This window comes from Maylandia zebra, linkage group LG10 (genome assembly GCF_041146795.1).
Source record: "Maylandia zebra isolate NMK-2024a linkage group LG10, Mzebra_GT3a, whole genome shotgun sequence".
Lineage (NCBI taxonomy): Eukaryota > Metazoa > Chordata > Actinopteri > Cichliformes > Cichlidae > Maylandia > Maylandia zebra.
In genome coordinates, this window is record NC_135176.1 from 769,249 (window position 1) to 787,065 (window position 17,817).

A 17,817-nucleotide genomic window follows, 5' to 3' on the forward strand; every position below is an offset into this window, starting at 1 on the left:
AGGGGAAAGTGGTGTTCTACATGCACTGTGTATAGTCTGGGTGGAGCACTGCTGACTTCAACTTTAAAATTGTCGGGTGGTGGAAGGAATACCTCAAGGACCTCCTTTATCCCACTGGCATGTCTTCTGTGGAGGAAGCAGAGTCTGGGGGCAAGGGGAAGACTCTTCTATCTCCAGAGGTTAGGTCACTGAGGCAGTTACACACCTCCTTGGCTGCAAGGTTCACCCTGAGTTCCTGTAGTCTCTGTATGTTGTAGGTCTTGACTGACACACCTCTGGAGACTTGCGTGGAGATCAGGGCGGTACGTCTGAATGGGAACCACCACCCCAGTCTGCAAATCTTTAAGAAGAGGGACTGGAGGGTGTATTCCAACTACAGGAGATCACACTCCTCAACTTTCGTGGGAACGTTTATGCCAGGGTGCTGGAAAGGAGAGTTTGTCCGTTAGTCAAATCTCGGAAACAGGAGGAACAATGTGGTTTTCGTCCTGGTCATGGATCACTGGACCAGCTCTTTATCTTCTCGAGGATACTTGAGGGCGTATGGGAGTTTGTCCAACCAGTCTACATGTGTCTTTTGGACTTGGAAAAGGCATTCAACCGTGTCTCTCGGAGTGTCAGTGGTGGGAGATGCTTCGGGAGTATGAGGTGTCTGGGACATTGCTATGGACCATTCGATCTTTATACAACTGTTGCAAGAGCTTGGTCTGCATATCCGGCAATAAGTTTGACTTTTTTCCGGTAGGTGATGGACTCTGCCAGGGCTGCCCTTTGTCACCGATTCTGTTCATAATTTTTATGGACCGAATTTGTAGGCATAGTGGAGGAAGGCTTTCATTTGAGTGGCCTCAGAATCTCATCTCTGCTTTTCGCAGATGATGTGGTTCTGGTGACTTCATCAGGTGATAGTCTACAGTTCGCACTGGAACGGTTCACAGCCATTCAGCCAAGTGTGAAGCAGTGGGAATGAGAATCAGCACCTAAATCTGAGGCTATGGTCCTGAGCCGGAAAAGGGCGGAGTGCATCTCTGGGTCTTGTTCACGACTGACCAGAGAAGGGAGCGGGAGATCAACAGCCAGATTGGTGCTTCGTCTGCAGTGATGCGGACGCTGTACTGGTCCGTCATGGTAAAGAGAGAGCTGAGTGTAAAAAGCAAAGCTCTCAATTTACCAGTCGCTCTACGTCCCTACCCTGAGCTATGGTCATGAGCTGTGGGTAGTGACTGGAAGAAGGACATAACACATACAAGTGGCAGAAATGAGCTTCCTTCGAAGGGTGGCTGGCCTCTCTTTTAAGCCGGGCAAACACTGTGCGATTTTTTTCAGTCATGTTATTCAGCTCCTGCTCAAACTGTACAACTGAATCACAGGGGTTAGAAGTTCGTAGGTCATAATGCAGGGTCTCACACTATACGGCCCGATGCTCTTATGCCACCTGAGTGCTCACACTGTGCATCTATAATATGAAGTGGTAATATGAAGCTTATAACACAAAATCTGTCTCTCACTCTCCCTCCCTCTCTCTCTGTCTTTCACTCACACAGACACACCACCACCATCAACTTTGCTAAATTGCTAATGAAAAACATTGACCAGGCAGCTGTGATTGAGCAGCAATGTCCATCCAGCTCTTTTCACGGTTGTTGCGGTCGTGATAATTTTGTGAGGCCACATCGAAAAGGCTCGGATGAGCTTGCCATAGTTCTACAAGTTGTGCCTCCATCGCTTGTGTCCAGATCACACGCTGCACTGCCATGCTGCTCCATCTTTTTCACTTCCATTTCTGTGTTTGTCCATGTGCAGGGTGGGTTTTGTTGACACCCTCATGAGGGGCGACAGGATTTCAAACAGGTTTGATTTTCTTGCAACGATACGATTGCTGATTGGGAGCTGGTCGTGAGGTGTTAATCGCTTCTCGTTACCCCATGTATATTACACGATGATGCACAACTCACGATTAAGGCGAAACTCAGGCCGATACTTAAAACGACTGAATAATCATTTCTAAATGGGCCAAAAATTGCACAGTGTATGCCCACCTTAAGAGACAGTTCAGCCATCTGAAGTGGCTCAAAGTAGAGCCGCTGCTCCTCCACATCAAAAGGAGCCTGTTCAGGTGTTTTGGGCACCTGACAAGGATGCTTCATTTACAGATATAAATGGGCATTACCTGCATAGCAATAAAAATGTATGCCATGTCTTCAAATTATACTGCCAAAGGGAAGCATGTATAGTAGTGGTGCAACGGATCATGGTTGATCCGTAATCTGAACCGATCCCACTCCACGGTTCCTAAGATTCGAAAAAGAAGAAAAAAAAATATGTGTATGGTGGCGTGGTGGGTCTGTCAAGCAATAGTTATGGTCAGCGCTAGCGAAGTGGAGTGGAGTGAGTGGAGGAGCAGAGGAGTTTGCAGTATTTAAGCAGCCCTTTGCTGCCCAATCCGACCGGGCTAAAGCTATTACAAAAGCTATTGGGGTGTTTAGCTGCAGACGGGAGGCCGTATTCCTTTGTGCAAAACAAGGGGTTTAAACTATGATGAACGTGCTCGAGCCACGCTATGATATCTCGTTGCGCGTCCACTTTAGTGGCAAGATCATTCCAAGCATGTATGAGCAGGAAAAGATTTAAGTTATGGCTGAAATGTCCCAGGCATATTCTGTTGCCCTAACTACTACAAATGGGTGGACCTCCGGGACAACGGAAAGCTACGTGACCGTGACAGCTCACATCACAGCAGAGTGCGATATAATGAGCGGTATGTATTATTGTAGGGTCTACCTTACAATATAAAGCGCCTTGAGGCGACTGTTGTTGTGATTTGGTGCTTTATAAATAAAATTGAATTGAATTGAATTGAGTGGTAGATACAAAGCCCTATACTGCCCCATATTGAACCATATTTTTTTTAATACTTGCGTGGAATGAATCTTGAGTTGAATGTTTTAACAGGCAAAAAATACTTCAATAAGTAAATGTTCAATTTTTGTCTTTTTTCTTTTTTTGCTGATCTGAAAATTGATCGGATCCGTGACTTAAAACTGTGATCCGATTCAATTCAATTCAATTTTATTTATATAGCGCCAAATCACAACAAAAGTCACCTCAAGGCGCTTCATAGATACAGAGAAAAACCCAACAATCATATGACCCCCTATGAGCAAGCACTTTGGCGACAGTGGGAAGGAAAAACTTCCTTTTAACAGGAAGAAACATCCAGCAGAACCAGGCTCAGGGAGGGGCGGGGCCATCTGCTGCGACCGGTTGGGGTGAGAGAAGGAAGACAGGATAAAGACATGCTGTGGAAGAGAGACAGAGGTTAATAACAGATATGATTCAATGCAGAGAGGTCTGTTAACACATAGTGAGTGAGAAAGGTGACTGGAAAGGAAAAACTCAATGCATCATGGGAATCCCCGGCAGCCTACGTCTATTGCAGCATAACTAAGGGAGGATTCAGGGTCACCTGGTCCAGCCCTAACTATATGCTTTAGCAAAAGTTTGAAGCCTAATCTTGAAAGTAGAGATAGTGTCTGTCTCCCGAATCCAAACTGGAAGCTGGTTCCACAGAAGAGGGGCCTGAAAACTGAAGGCTCTGCCTCCCATCCTATCCTAACCGTTGCACCACTAATGTATAGTGTAAAGAACCACCAAGGTTCTATGAAATTCTATGAAAGTTCAACTGATCCAGTTGAAAATATCCATATTAGCTGAGCCCTGCATTTGCCACAGATCAATTACCCAGCTTAAAATGTAAAATGGATTTTGGATGTTATGGATGTTAAATCTGAAAAGCCTATGTGACCTCCTTCTAGAGGTACCACATTCACAAGATCTTCAGAAAATTTTATCTCTGACGTTGAGGTTGAGGCCACTGAGATTCAAACCTGTTAGAGATTTTTAATAGAAACACATATGGTATTTTAAAAGTCCAGGGTGACATCTTTCTCAAGTTATCGTGGTAACAACGGCTTTAGAAACATGACCTTGAGGTCAAAGTCCTTATGAGCCTGTGTGCAAGTTCCTCACCAACAATCGAATTTGAACACTACCAACAGCTATCTACTATCTTAGAAAACAAAATGCACAATGACATTCAGAAACCAAACACTCAAGCAAGAACAGAGCAGAAAATGGAAAAAACAACAGGACATAGGGTTGTTCACATGCTGGCTACACGGGACAGCAAACACACCCAGAGCCCAGGATACCAGCTGACACAACCGAGAGGGGGCAGGGGTGGCACCCATCCCCGTCACCCCTGCCATCTCCTGGCAGAGCAGAAGGTGCCCACCCCACCCCAGAGGGGTGAACACAGGACTCAGACACAAATTCCTTCAGGAGGACCCCGGACATGCACCGTGCTGGCCAACGCAGCACACGGGGGAGCGAAAGGAATGGGGAACGAGAAAAGGGGAAGTCCCCATGCATCCATGACCTACATCGATCCATTCCAGCTAAGGCAGAAGGGGGAGGCACAGTGCCTCAGGCAGCGATCTTTTAGTCTCAGTAAGGACTCAGTTTCAGGACCACCCTGCTCACCTGCCAACTCTGTCCAGCTCAACAGCCTTACCTGCAGTCTATTTCCATTTTGACTTATAATCTGCCTCTAAGTAAATAAAATCGTAAATATATGTTTGTGTCCTGTTCTTGGTTCCCTTTGCCTGGCTGTGGCAGTCAATGAGTTAGTAATGGAAGGCCATGAGTAAGTAACTTGTGACTGTAAGTTAGAAGAGTGTTGCCAAAAATATTGGTTATTGCATTTCCAAACGTTTCTACACCATGGCCATCAGTTATTGATATTGTGGCTATGTATTACAACAATACATGTTTTTTCCACTAATGTCAGCAGAGGACTCCTTACCCTCTGCTTACATTAGCTACCTTACTCAAACACATCTTTATTTTCCTCCATCTTCGGTCTAACTTTGATAATGAATAAGGTCATGACCCTGAAAAATCAATGTCCTAAAGAAAGAGAGAACAGCAGAAAGGAGGAAGGCTTGAGAAAAACAATATCACGACAAGGTTCCCAAGGGAGTAAACAACAAATGCATTAGAAGAAATAAGGTAATTATATAATAACATGGCATGCTATTCACATAGTTAGATGGGATACAAGTGGTACAGTGCAGAAAGGTAGTGAGGGTGGTGGTTGAAAGTACCTGGTGATATCCAAGTCAGGAAACAGACTTAAGATATAGTTAGGGAGTGGGGCAGAGTGGAAGATGCTTTTGTCACACTCCACTGAGGAATAGTGTCGGGGGGAGGGCACTTTGTCACTTAGTTTGTTCACAGTGCTGTAAACTGGCTCAGGAGGCCTATATTGAAGCGAGAGACAAGAGCAGAGAGATTAGTGTCCAGAGGCAGAGGTGGAATAGAGGTGGAGCAGATGGAGTACAATAGACTGGCATAAATACATACGTGAAAGATGGGAAGAAAACACATAACGCACCTTGAGATGTGGCTAAAAGGGGAAAAAATACTGTACACACTGAGAAGTCTTACTGGTCAACACACCCGATCTAGGGGTGTCATGTGTTGCACACTTACTAATTCATAGTAACACAAATTTTTACTTAATTACAAACTTAAATGGTCAACAGTTCACTTCCACAAATCCACTTGATTTCTTATTGAGTAATAGTGTCACTTTGATCCATGTCCTCCACAGAATTATATATTTACACATTTATACTTTGTTAGGTATGTCTGTTCAGTTGCCTATTGTGATCACATGGCAGCAAATCAGTACATATAAGCATGCAGCTGTGGTCAAGATGGTCATTTTAAATTGATTTTAATTACTTTGAATGTAGCATGGTTGATAGCGCCAGACAATTTGAATTAAGGAACTGGCTGGTCAAACCCCCACAAGGCTGCCCGCTGGGATTGAAATGATGGGACGAGGCGTGAGTTTCTCAAAATGGGCTCATTGAGTCAGCACGGAGAAGATCTTGGAGAACGCACGGCTGCCGTGAACACTCAGAACAAGAGCTCTGAGTGAAAAACTGGATTACATCTGGAGAGGCCAGCTCGAATAACACCTTTGAGCTCAAATTCGATCACATCTTGGGGAAGTGCACTGCGGTCGTGAGTTCTCAGAACCTGCTCTTTGAGCAAAAAGAACGACAACATCACGGAACGTAAGTTTGGATAACATCATGGAGAAGCTCGCGGCTCTCCAACGGGAGATTGAGAGACCAGTGTTGGACTGTTAGAACTGCTTTGAAATTCATATAAGTTGTTCGCACTAAAGTAAAAACTATCATCACTTCATGCGGAGACCCTCTCGGAGCTGAACAAAACACCCTGATAACGACTGCGTTTAGTCTGTTCCTTCCCATTCCATGCAAGGCCACCTGGGTTGGCTGGAAGACTGTTTACTTAGCCTGGCAGGGCGAAGGACACTGTCTCAGCTGAACTATGGACACACACACACACACACACACACACACACACACACTGATATGCACACACTCATCCCCCCTCCCTTTCCAAACGCCTTCGATGCTTGTCCCCTCCCGGGGAAGATGGCGGTCGACTGGACCAGCTCAGACATGCTGCAGGACTGGATGCGCTGTCTACACCGGCTCTCTCTTACCCTTTACCCGCCCCTGTTGCTGGTCTTGTGTTTCTATGGTGTATTGATAGTCATGTGCTTTTTGTGCTGAGGTGTTTTTTCTGTTATCAAACTGTTCTCCCACTAGGAGCTCAGTCTGAGTGGAGTTTTTTTCTCCTCCTCTTACCTCATGTTATGTATTTTCGTTGTTTTTTTCCTATCAGCCGACCTTTCTGACGTGTCTCCCCAATGTGATGTTTGTGTAAAGTTGGTCTTTTTAATTTAACAAGTAATCAGAAATAATGTGTTACTGCCCATCTCTGCTAGTATATCTATATATGATTTCTGCTAATGGTTAATCGTATATAACTTGAATCAAATATAATTAAGTATAAATCAAATTAATATAGTGAAGGAGAACATGTAACACATTTAATGGAATAACTGTAATGCTTGAATTTTGACCAGATTTTTGTGTTTGTTGAGATTCAAAGAGGAAGTGCAGTAGAGTCTAAGGAGCTTGGAAAGAAAAGCGTCTGGACTTCTTTAAGTTTCCTGAAGACGTTTCTTCTCTCACGTGAGAAGCTTCTTCAGTTCCAAGGTCAAATGGTGGAGAGTCCCAGATTTAAGTCCAAGGGGACACACGAGCAAAATGGAGTCTATTAGGTAGAAATGATACAAACCACTGCAGTAAAGTACCTGTAATACCTACAGCGTGCTCTAATCACTCTAATAGGATATGATGGTCGACAGTATCGAACGCTGCACTGTCCACAAATTATATCAGTTTCCATTGAAACCAGCAACCATTCAGTCCTAAGGACAGTACATGTTACCCCAAGATAACGAGTGATATTCTGATGTCAGCTCTGTTTCAGCTCTTCACTAGAATTTCATTAAAGGACGAAACACATCAACGGCATTGTTGAGAAAGGCAGGATTGAAAGAGACTGAATTCTGAACTCATCGCATGTGACTCATTACTCCTCTGTTTATGTAAGCCTGTGTTTGCCTTTGCCCTCTGTCGTGTTGTACCTCCTCATGTGTGCAAGTCTCTCTGCATTTCTAGTTTCCTGTTGTTTGAGTTTTCAGGTCCCAGTGTTTTGTTTCTAGTTTCCATTTTTTCCAGTTTAGTTTGTTTTTTGTGAGTTTATATTTTGCACTATTTTCCCAGAAATAAAGCTGCTACCTTTAGTTTTACCTTCCATCTATGAGTCAAGCATTTGGGTCCAATCCTGCCACACAGCTCCACATGGCAATTATACATGATTCTCCATGAGAAAAATGGTATGTTGCAATTGTTAAACACAGAATTGATTTTGCTGATAATCATGATAATTGCTTAGTACTGATCAGAATATTATCAGGTATAACTTTAATCAATGTACTAAATGGCCTGTTTGTGATTACTTGTCAACAACGGTGATTGGTTCTCATTGGCTCTGCTTTGAGATTCACCACCATCTCTAAGCAGCATACCCAACACATTACATTCATGCAAATGAATTGCATTCATGCGGTCAAATGTTGGAGCTATTTCCCCTATTTGTTGTGATCAGTGTTGGAAAAGAAAGTAATGTATTACACAAAACAAGCTTCTTCAAAGCAATACAGTACATTACTTAATTATTCCCAGGAGAAAGTAATTTGTTATACTACTAATTATGTTATTTTTGTGTTTCAACCCATTGCGTCATAGTTACAATTTAAAAATATAAACTTTTATGCTACAGTCCCACACACCAACACAAATAGTATGAATACAACAGCACAAAGCAAAGATGAAAACCAGCAAAAAGAGACTTTAACCTCCTAGGACCTGGCGTCCACATTTGTGGACATCACATTCTGGGATGTCTAGACCAAAATACCTCATTTTGCTCTACAACGGCCTGATATCCACTTTTTTTTTTTTTTTTGCCTGTCCCATTTGGTTTTTTAGCCGTCAGAATTGTTGTCTGAAGACCAACAAGGATACCCAATGGATTTATTTTGCCAAATGGATCATCGTGGCATTGCCGTATTGGTCCATTTGATCGACCTTTGTTTTTATTATTTATTATATTTTATTTCCAGTTGTTACAGACGGGACAGACATGAGTGAGGGATAGGAAAGGGAGAAAGAAAGAGGAAGGAAAAGAAAAACAGAAGTGGAGAGGGACAGCGAGAAAGGGGGGGAGAAAAAAAAATCTCCTGGATCACCTTTTGAGAGAAGAAGAATAGAAAAAAGCAAAAAAACCCAAAGCAACATACTAAACACAACACCATCGCATTAATCTAGCTAAGTGTAAACAGCAGTAAATACTAAATATTCAATGTTGTTGTGCAGCACGCAGGACAGACAGCGCACAATGTGCTTTGAAGTAGCAGCCAAGAAAGGTGTAATTTAAGTCTACGAGCAGTGAACACCCGTGTGCACACCTGTGTGGATCAGCACGCTTGTATTCAAAAGGTTTCCCCATGTAATGGTCTGCAAGAGGATGTAGAGAGCCATAGCCCCGTCCCCCAGGGCATGAAGCAGGCATGGAGGAGATCCAGGCCCCAGACATCCAGAGGCCCCAGAGTGCGAGAGCCCAAGGAGGACCACCGTAGGGGCATCCGTGCCACCCTCTTGAGAAGAGCTGAGGAGAGCCCCAGATGAGGGGTCACCCAGTAGTCACCGAGCAGAAGCCAGAGGGGGCTGCACCGGCGTGCCCGCCGGCTCTGCCGGCAGCCAGCTGTGCCAGAGTGAACCGAGCCGCAGGCCCAGAGGCCGGAGGCCTGAGGGCCCCCCGCAACCCGGAGGAGGCCTAACTGAGCAACAGGCGCCAGGCCCCGCCAAGTAGCCACCGGGAGTGAGCTGGTACATACCTGAGCGCCCAGCCCCGGACACCAAGAACCACCAATGCACCGAAAAGATTTTTAGAATATCAACAAATTAAATCCATAGTAAAAAAGAAATTTAACCTCAGTCAAGTTGAATTACAAACACCACCAAGTGCGGCACATTTTCTTACTCTTAAATCCCCCAAATTATTATCTAAAATATACAGAACACTTTCTAAATTAGATGAATCAATATCCCTTCCTATTGCAAAATGGGAAGCGGATTTATCAGTCAGCTTAGACCAAAACTTCTGGTCTCAGATTTGCTTAAAAACCTTTAAATTGATTAAAAATCCCAGTCTGCAATTAATACAATACAAAATACTACATAGAGTGCACTATACAGGTCATCGGATGTTCAAGATGGGCTTTACATCTTCCAACAACTGCTCACACTGTCAAGGCAATACACCAGACAATTACATTCATGCTCTTTGGTTCTGTCCACCAGTTCAGAAGTTTTGGCGCGAGATATGTGAAGACTTATCAAAGTGTCTGAAATGTAAAATGACAGTGTGAGCAGTTGTTGGAAATTCCTCCCCTTTAGTGTGCTTGCTGGGAAAACTGGATGAGGTCACTACAGAAACGAATACAGTCCACGTGGTTTTTACTGCCCTATGCATCGCCAAGAAAACGGTCCTCATGAACTGGAAAAATAAAAATAATCTTAATTCTAACCAATATAGAAACCTGGGTGGGCGGGTGGGTACACGGGGGCTCAGCCCTGGCGCAGGGGGCCTCTTGTGCATCGGCCTAACTGGGGGGCTCTTCAACTGGCGGGGAGGTTGTTCCATCCTTGCAGGAGTCCACTCTGCAGGTGGGGGAGAGACATAGGAGAGGTGGAGAATAAACTTAACCTGGGTGTCTGTTGTCTTGTGTAGTCTGGGAGACGATTGAATGTTGGGGTGGGTACAGTTTCCTCTGCGGTGGGGTAGGGTGGGCTGCCCCGGGTCCTGTGGGGCTTGGCAGTGCTACCGTAGGCCCCGGTCTGGATGGACCTGGGCTCCCTTGCCTTGGTGGGTACCAGAGGACGGGGGTGCCTACTGGGGTCAGCGGGGGAGCCGGCCCTAGGGAGGGGCATCCTCCCCTCCCTCCTTTTCCTCCCCATCCCCGGCTACCTCCCTCTTCCCGCTCCACCACACTCACCCACACAGGTAGGGCCTTGGGGTGCGGGTGTGTCACAAGGTTGCAGGGGAGACATCCCCCCCCTGTCCCCTTCTGGCCACCTGTGCGTCAATTTTATCTCACAACTTAGACATCCACATTACTCACACTCTCATAACACACACATATATATAGGGCCTTGAGGGTGGGCACGTTAACGGTGTCCAGCGGACGGTCTGTGTACTCAAACCTACCTCTGGCGCCGGTGCCCACCTCTCAATTTTAAATCCATGTAGACATTGAGGGTTCTCGGGAGGGGCCGTGCTAACACCTGCTGCTCTCTGGCAGCAGCACCATGCTCTCCCTTGTTTTAAATGCACTTTAAACAACACGCAGCAACACTACACATGAGCGGGAGGAGGGAGGTATGGGGTCTTCACACCCCCCCGTTCTCTGCTAGCCATCGGGGCGGGGGGGCTGGGAGGAGATGTTAGCTGTCCGATTGGCCTCCCTGCTGCTGCGGAGCCTGGGACGGTCTGCTTGCCTCCACCCCGGGGGGAAGGGTAACATCTCTTGGGTCTGGGTTCTGTTTCCCCCTCTGGGGGCGAGGGTACCTGGACCCGGGGTATAGAGTATGTTTGGGGAGTGTGATTGTGTGTACATGACCATTTATGTCAATCCTTACGTTGGGTGAGTGCTGAGTGTTTGTATATGTGTGCATGAGGGTGGGAATGCATGTTTGTGTCTGTGTGTGCCTGTTTGTCTGTGTCTATATGTCAGGTCGGGTCTTAGACTCCACCTCTCTGGGAACTCCCAGGCCCTCCAAGGCCTATCTCCCCTCACCACACTCCCTGCCAGTGACTGATGCCCTCAGGGGCCTGATATCCACTTACGAGGACATTATACTGCCACTGTTCTATCAAAATTTAAAACGAATGTCCTCATATGTGGCTCTCATTTTTCTCAGAAACAAAAATCAGGTAAAAAAATAAAATAAAATCTGGTAATTCTTTGTTTTTACATTCATCAGGTCCCAATCAGCCCAAATAGCAAAGAAAAATTAAAAATGCCATGAAAGAGTTCGGGTCTTCGGAGGTTAAAGTGCCACGGTGATTCTACCTGAGAAAGCATTAGCAGCATGATGCAGTTGTTTCTGTTCTGGACACAGTTTGCCCTGCATTGTGCTCATGTCCTTTTTAAAAAATAAAAGTAATGGGTGTATCCATGCTGCAGACCGCGCCACTATATTCTACCTCTTGCACAAGAATTGAAATAAGCTGGTTGTAGCGTGAGTGCAAGTGGAATCGATAGAAAATCAAAGTAACAATTCCAGAGGAATTAAACTACTGGGAACTACTTGACTTCCATCCCTATATCCAAGGGATGCTGGGGAAATCAGGTCACAATGAACCATATTCAGCACCTCCATTGCTGAGGCTTCTAGAAGGAGCTTTGGCTGCAAGGTGGTTAGTGCATGAATTTCTCCGAACCAGATGGGTGACACTGATTCTGATTCTGTGACTCTTTCTTTTGCCAATAAGCTAAAGAAAGAGTCATGTTCAGTCTTGTCTAGCCTGTGGAACTACAGATGTAGCTGAAGGGTACCACCACACCAAACAGAATGTATTCTGATTGGTAGCTGAAGAAAAAACTTGTGTGTTGGAAGAGTTCGATGAAGACATGGAGAAAGACTTTCGGTCTTCCTTGAAGTGATTCTATCAAACTGTCAGATGGGATTCAGAATTTGTAAGCGGTGCTCTATTCACAAGGTGTATACTGGGAGTGGGGCACTGCTGACCTCAAATGAAGCCGTAATCAGACGATGGAAAGATATTTCCAGGAACTCCTCAATACCAGTGAAACTGAAGCAGAGTCTTGGCATGAGGGGGACGAATCGCCCATCAGGTCATGGTGAAGAGAGAGCTGAGCATAAATGTGAAGCTGACAATTTACAGTCAAACTACGTCCCTACTGTCACAGATGGTCAGAAGCGCTGGGTAGTGACAGAAAGAATAAGATCACAGACACAAGCGGTGGAAATGGGCTTTCTTCGATAGGTGGGTGATCTGTCTCTTAGAGATACGGTGAGGAGTTTAGCCATCTAAATGGAAACCTTAAGGGATCTCAATACCGCATAATCACATTTCAACTAGAGGTGGGAAATGAATTTTAATTGCGATTATTTAATTTGAAAAAAGTAATGTGTAAAAAAAAAAAGCATTTAATTGCACTTTGCATTTCATGCAAAGGGGAACTTTTGTCAGTGCACGATTTCCTGCTATACCGATTACACTGATGCACATATCAGAGCTATAAAGAATCAGAAGAAAGTGGTTTGCTAGGACTGATCGGAGGCAAATTTCACTTCAAAAGACTACTGGAAGACTAATGGATTGCTCTGGACTGTAGACCACTATAAGTGGTAGAAGATAGGGGATTAGAAAATGTGCTACAGTTAGCGTAAGGTGAACCAACTTTCCAACTACCGTGCTAAAAGACTATTTCAAGTCAAATCCAACACCTTTATGACACTGAAAAGCAAAATTTGATGCATTACAAACAGCCCTGCTAATATGGAGGTGGAGCAGGGCATCTCCTAATTGGAAGGTTGGTAGGTTAATCCACGGCTGCTCCAGCCTCCAGACGGCATGCCTTTTTTTTTTTTTGGTCTTTGGCTCTCGGAGGAGGTGGACGCATCTTTCATCCTCTCCTTCTCCTTATCTTCCCTGCTGCTGCTTCTATGTCCTTGTCTGGTCTTGTCTGACTCTAACCCTGAGAGACCTTCTCATTCTCGCTCTGGTTCTCTAAAACCTAAAGAAGAACTATGGATTTGATCAACTGGTCCCTTAATGCAATTGACACCCTCTTCTCAACGAGAAGCCTAAGATCAGGAGCCTGAGTGCCCTGGAGGGACGTTCCCTGCTGGATACACGATGGACGGGTGGCAGAAGTGGCGCGTCGTGTGCCTAGCGGGACTGTCTATTGAGGACATTGAAGACATCTACCTATTCGGCTAATGGGGCTCTTGCTGATTGGAGCTGGCTTGGCCCTGCATGGTGTATCGGAAATGGAAGAAAATGGTGACTGCCACCTTGATCGAAATGTGGGAAGAGCTGTGAGTACTCAGACTGTTCCTACTGAATATAATATGGGAAAGATCTTGGAGGAGCCCCGGAGACCATTGACAGACGATAAGAACAACTGTAAAATTGATGCAGTCTGTTCGCTCTAAAACAACATATCCATCAGCTACCTCCCCACCCTGACGGCGCCAGCTGGATGCTCTTGAAGGCTGACGCGACGAGAACAACAACAATTCGGGGCGAAAGGACACTTTCTCAGGCTGAACTCAGGACACACATACTGACACGCCCTCACCATCATCCCCGCCTTCCCCGAATCCAACGCCTCCTCACATGCTTACCTCCCATCTGATGTGGACAGCGGTCCAGCTGGAGGCGCAATCACAAGATTGCAGAGTCCCAGATGCAGCTGTGCACATTGGCATACTCCCCCATGTTGCTTGTCTTGTGTTTTTATGATGTTATGATGTGATGATACTTGTGCTTCTTATGTGATGGAGTTTTTGTCTTCTCCTCATGCTGACTGCCTTTAAGGATCAGTATGAGCAGAAATTCTTTTTTTCTCCTGATCTGACCTTTTGTTTTACACATTTAGTTGTTTTTCGTTTTGCTACCTAGCCTGACCTGTCTCCCCATTGTGAATTTGTGTTTTATATGTACGGTCGGAAAGGTTTGTTATATCAGTTGCAGGCAACTGCAACCGACAAATAAATGCATTTATCCAATCCAATCCTAAGTGTCTTTGAGCAAGTTAATTAACCCCAAGTCTGATGTATCAATGTCAATGTTAGCAAAGACTCTAACAGTCAGGTTTAGAGTGCAGTCAGATGGATGAATGTTGTATTAAGTTCTTTGAGTGCTCGAGCAGAGTTGGAAACAGCACATTTTCCATTTAAAGACCTGTATAAGGCTAAATATATGAACACCATATGCATTTTCTCCTAGCATTTATAAAGCACCAGCTTTATAAAGAAACGTCTCCAACAAACATAATTTATCTTTATGGATGATTTACAAGCCTAAAAGCTCAAGTGATCATGAGAATATCATACGACAAAGCATCAGTCTCTGTGAGCAAAGCAGAGCACTTAGTAGATGCATTGTTTTATAGTTCTTTGCTAAGCACATCACATTTGAGCCTTTAGAAATCTGTTTTACTGCTCGGACTCTTTACTATGTCAGCACCATAGTAACGCGGTTTGATTATACCGCAAACAATAAACACATTAAAGGAACACTTCTTAATCAGAATGTAGCATCAAGTTAGTTAAACTACTGGGATATTGGTCTGGGTGGTTAAGTAGCAGAGTTAATCAGTTTCTGTTGCTTTGGTGTTCATGACATTAACAACAGGTGCAAAAACTCAACACAGGAGTGGTTTGACAGACAGAGACACTGACACTGACTGTGTCCTCAGCTCTGTCAGGAGACAGTTACAGAGCCATCAGCAGGAAGCGTATCTGCCACATCCCAACAAAATGACTTCCAGCAGGCCACAGGTGTGAATGCCGTGGACTAACAGAACCAGACTTCATTAGGGAGGCACCAAGGTTCACCATGAACACATGTTCAGATGTGAAAGAGTCTGAACTAATGAGTAACATTTTGAGCTGGTCCAGTAAAACTTTGGCAAAGTGGAGTAGCACTCTGCATCATTTTTATCACTCCGAATTTCGGTGCGTCTTTGAACTCAGCCCTCTGTAGGCTAATCATTTTAATTTCATCAAACAATGTGACATCCTTTCATTCCTAACACCATGTCTGCACAGTTATAGTCCATGACTTTTTTTCCCCATTGAAATCGGATATGTTTCCAAAATGTTCCTTTAATTTTTAGACAGTGTACTCCCCCAGAGAACAGTTTAAAACAAAGTTTTAATGGCTTTTCAAAATTGCACACAAAGACAGATCGGGACAAGAGACAGCAGGAGCGAGGTGGAAAGAGTTTGTACCTGTAACTTTAGTAAGCTGAAGCCAATCATTAAAGAATCTCATATTGTAATGAGGAGGTAATTAAAGACAAAAGAAAAAACCACCCAACCTGTTTACATCCTCTTCCCTCGGAAAGTGCGTAGAGAGGGGTGAATAACTCTCAGGGGAAGCCACGGGCAGGTCGGACTTGTAATGCAGAGAGCCGGTGTTGACGGGGGAAGAGACGTGATTTTTCATGGCAGGAGAAAAAGCTGCAGCACAACACAGCAAACAACAGAGTAACAGATGACTAAACAGAGAAGATGAGAAACTGACATCTGGAAGACAGATGTACTGTGTACATCACGAATCTTATGAACTAAACAGCAACATATTCGACTGAGTAAAGCTCGCTGCAGTCTGGTTCTCCATATTCTATTGATATATAACTACGGACTAATCTAGTTCATAGCAACTGCATAACAATCTATTCCATAAGACTTACACTGCATGTTATCAGGAGGCCCATAGGGATCTGATAGATACACACTGGTGGGTTTCCCCACCTTTAAAGTGACCACATCAGACGTGTTCTTCAAAATGCCCACAGCCTCTTCATGAGAAACGTCCTCCAGACTGTAGTGGTTCACCTGTGCAGACAGATATATGGGTTCAGAGGCGACCTTTTCTTCTTATTGCTCGTTTCTAAAGAGTCCAACAAGCTCCCTGCGTCCGTGAGAGTGGATTATGACAGATGGTCTTCGGATGAGAACACACCCGCAGAGAGGTAATTTAATTAGGGGGTGATTAAGCAAGACAGATGCCCTCCTAGAGAGACGGCTTGTTGTTAAGCAGGTTGCTTTCACAGAGAGTGGCAGACACGTCTCACTACAGTATGACGGCTGCCTGGTTAATGAAATGATGAAATAATGACTCCCATTATGACTCCCACTGCATACTGAGTAAGGCTGACTTCTAACTAAAATTAACTTGGTTGTATATTTTCACTAACCAGTCAAGCTTCAGCTTAAATCGACATGTTTCCATTTTGGATGTTGAACTCTGTATTTTAAGCCAGGAAATGTTTGTGCAAAGTTTTGTCCTTTTTAGTATATGAAATTATTTAAAGATTTAATCTGTAATGGCTGCTATTATCTTGACAAGTATTTATTATTTGGCGTGCTGCGGGGAAACGCCTGTTCTAACGACCGGTGACTATTTTAAACCTAAAGCAACAAAAACATATTGCAGTATCAGTGTGTAATAATAGAGTAAATACACTGGTTCTTATGTAGCACTTTTCTACTCTATGTGAGTATTTGAAGCTCTTCACACAAGCTGCCATTCACAATCACACAAGCATATCTAGCATTCACAGAAATTCATACAAATGCAATGGAAAGCAACTTGAGGGCAGTATCTTCTCCACGGCACACAGACTGGAGCAGGCAGGGATCGAACCACCAACCTTCCAATTAGCAGATGAGCCTTAGTGTTGGTTATTCAAACTGTGTTTATTTGGCACAGTTCTCCAAAAGCTGATGCTGCTCATCTGGACAGCTGGTGACTGTGCAGGGGCGGGTCTAGCAAAGTGTTGCCAGGGGGCCAGGTAGGGCATTAACAGGGAGAGGGGGGCACAAAGAAATACTTTCTTATTCTCATTTAAAATGTCTCGCTTTTAAAAAATAATTATCTGAATCTTACAACAAACGATTGATAGATTGATGCATATATACCATCAGAACAGTGTACATCACTGTCACAACAGCGTTTGTTTTCATTCAAAGGCTTTATGGTTTTTCCTATAATGGCGGCCGGTCTCTAGTCAAAATGCTCAGGCTGATCTTTTGTCCCAGTCCAGCCCTGTAAGCAGCTCATCTGCAGTCTGGTGTTACCTACATCTTCCTGTTTGGAAGGCAGAATTTCTGAGTTCTGAGTACAATCGAAAGCACCACGACTGCAGTTTTTGTGTTGGATGTAAAAAGCGCACATGACGCTGTGACGTAGGCTAGAATCATGGCAGCAGTCAATGATGGTCCAGGCGTGGGATTTCTCTCGTGGAAATATGCACATTATCTTTTCCTTTCTATTGGTAGGTGGCACAGTGCACTGTGGCAAGTAAGCAAGCTAGAAGACTGGCAAAGTTATGGAAGCAACACATTAACAAGAGAATTCTGAGTAAAACAGGACCGCTCACATCGACCAAGTGTGTCTACTTTTGGAGCTGTGTCTTCATTCCACCTACTTCACATACAAGGGTCAGTTCCACAGGCAGAAACATGGGTGTGCCAT

General features: G+C 44.5%; 1 protein-coding gene across 15 annotated transcripts in view; it reads right to left on the bottom strand.

Annotated features, from left to right (window-relative positions):
- Positions 1–17,817, bottom strand: part of dlg2 (discs, large homolog 2 (Drosophila)) — a 174,324-nt gene that overhangs the window by 42,862 nt on the left and 113,645 nt on the right. For 14 of the 15 annotated variants that reach the window (XM_004561691.2, XM_004561695.2, XM_004561693.2 and 11 more), the window contains 3 exons: positions 16,031–16,175; positions 15,656–15,797; positions 5,166–5,321 (listed from right to left, as the gene is read on the bottom strand). In XM_004561691.2, coding sequence (XP_004561748.1) covers positions 5,166–5,321; positions 15,656–15,797; positions 16,031–16,175 — 443 coding nt within the window. The remainder of the gene's footprint in view (positions 1–5,165; positions 5,322–15,655; positions 15,798–16,030; positions 16,176–17,817) is intronic. The other variant, XM_004561697.2, reaches the window with a different exon arrangement.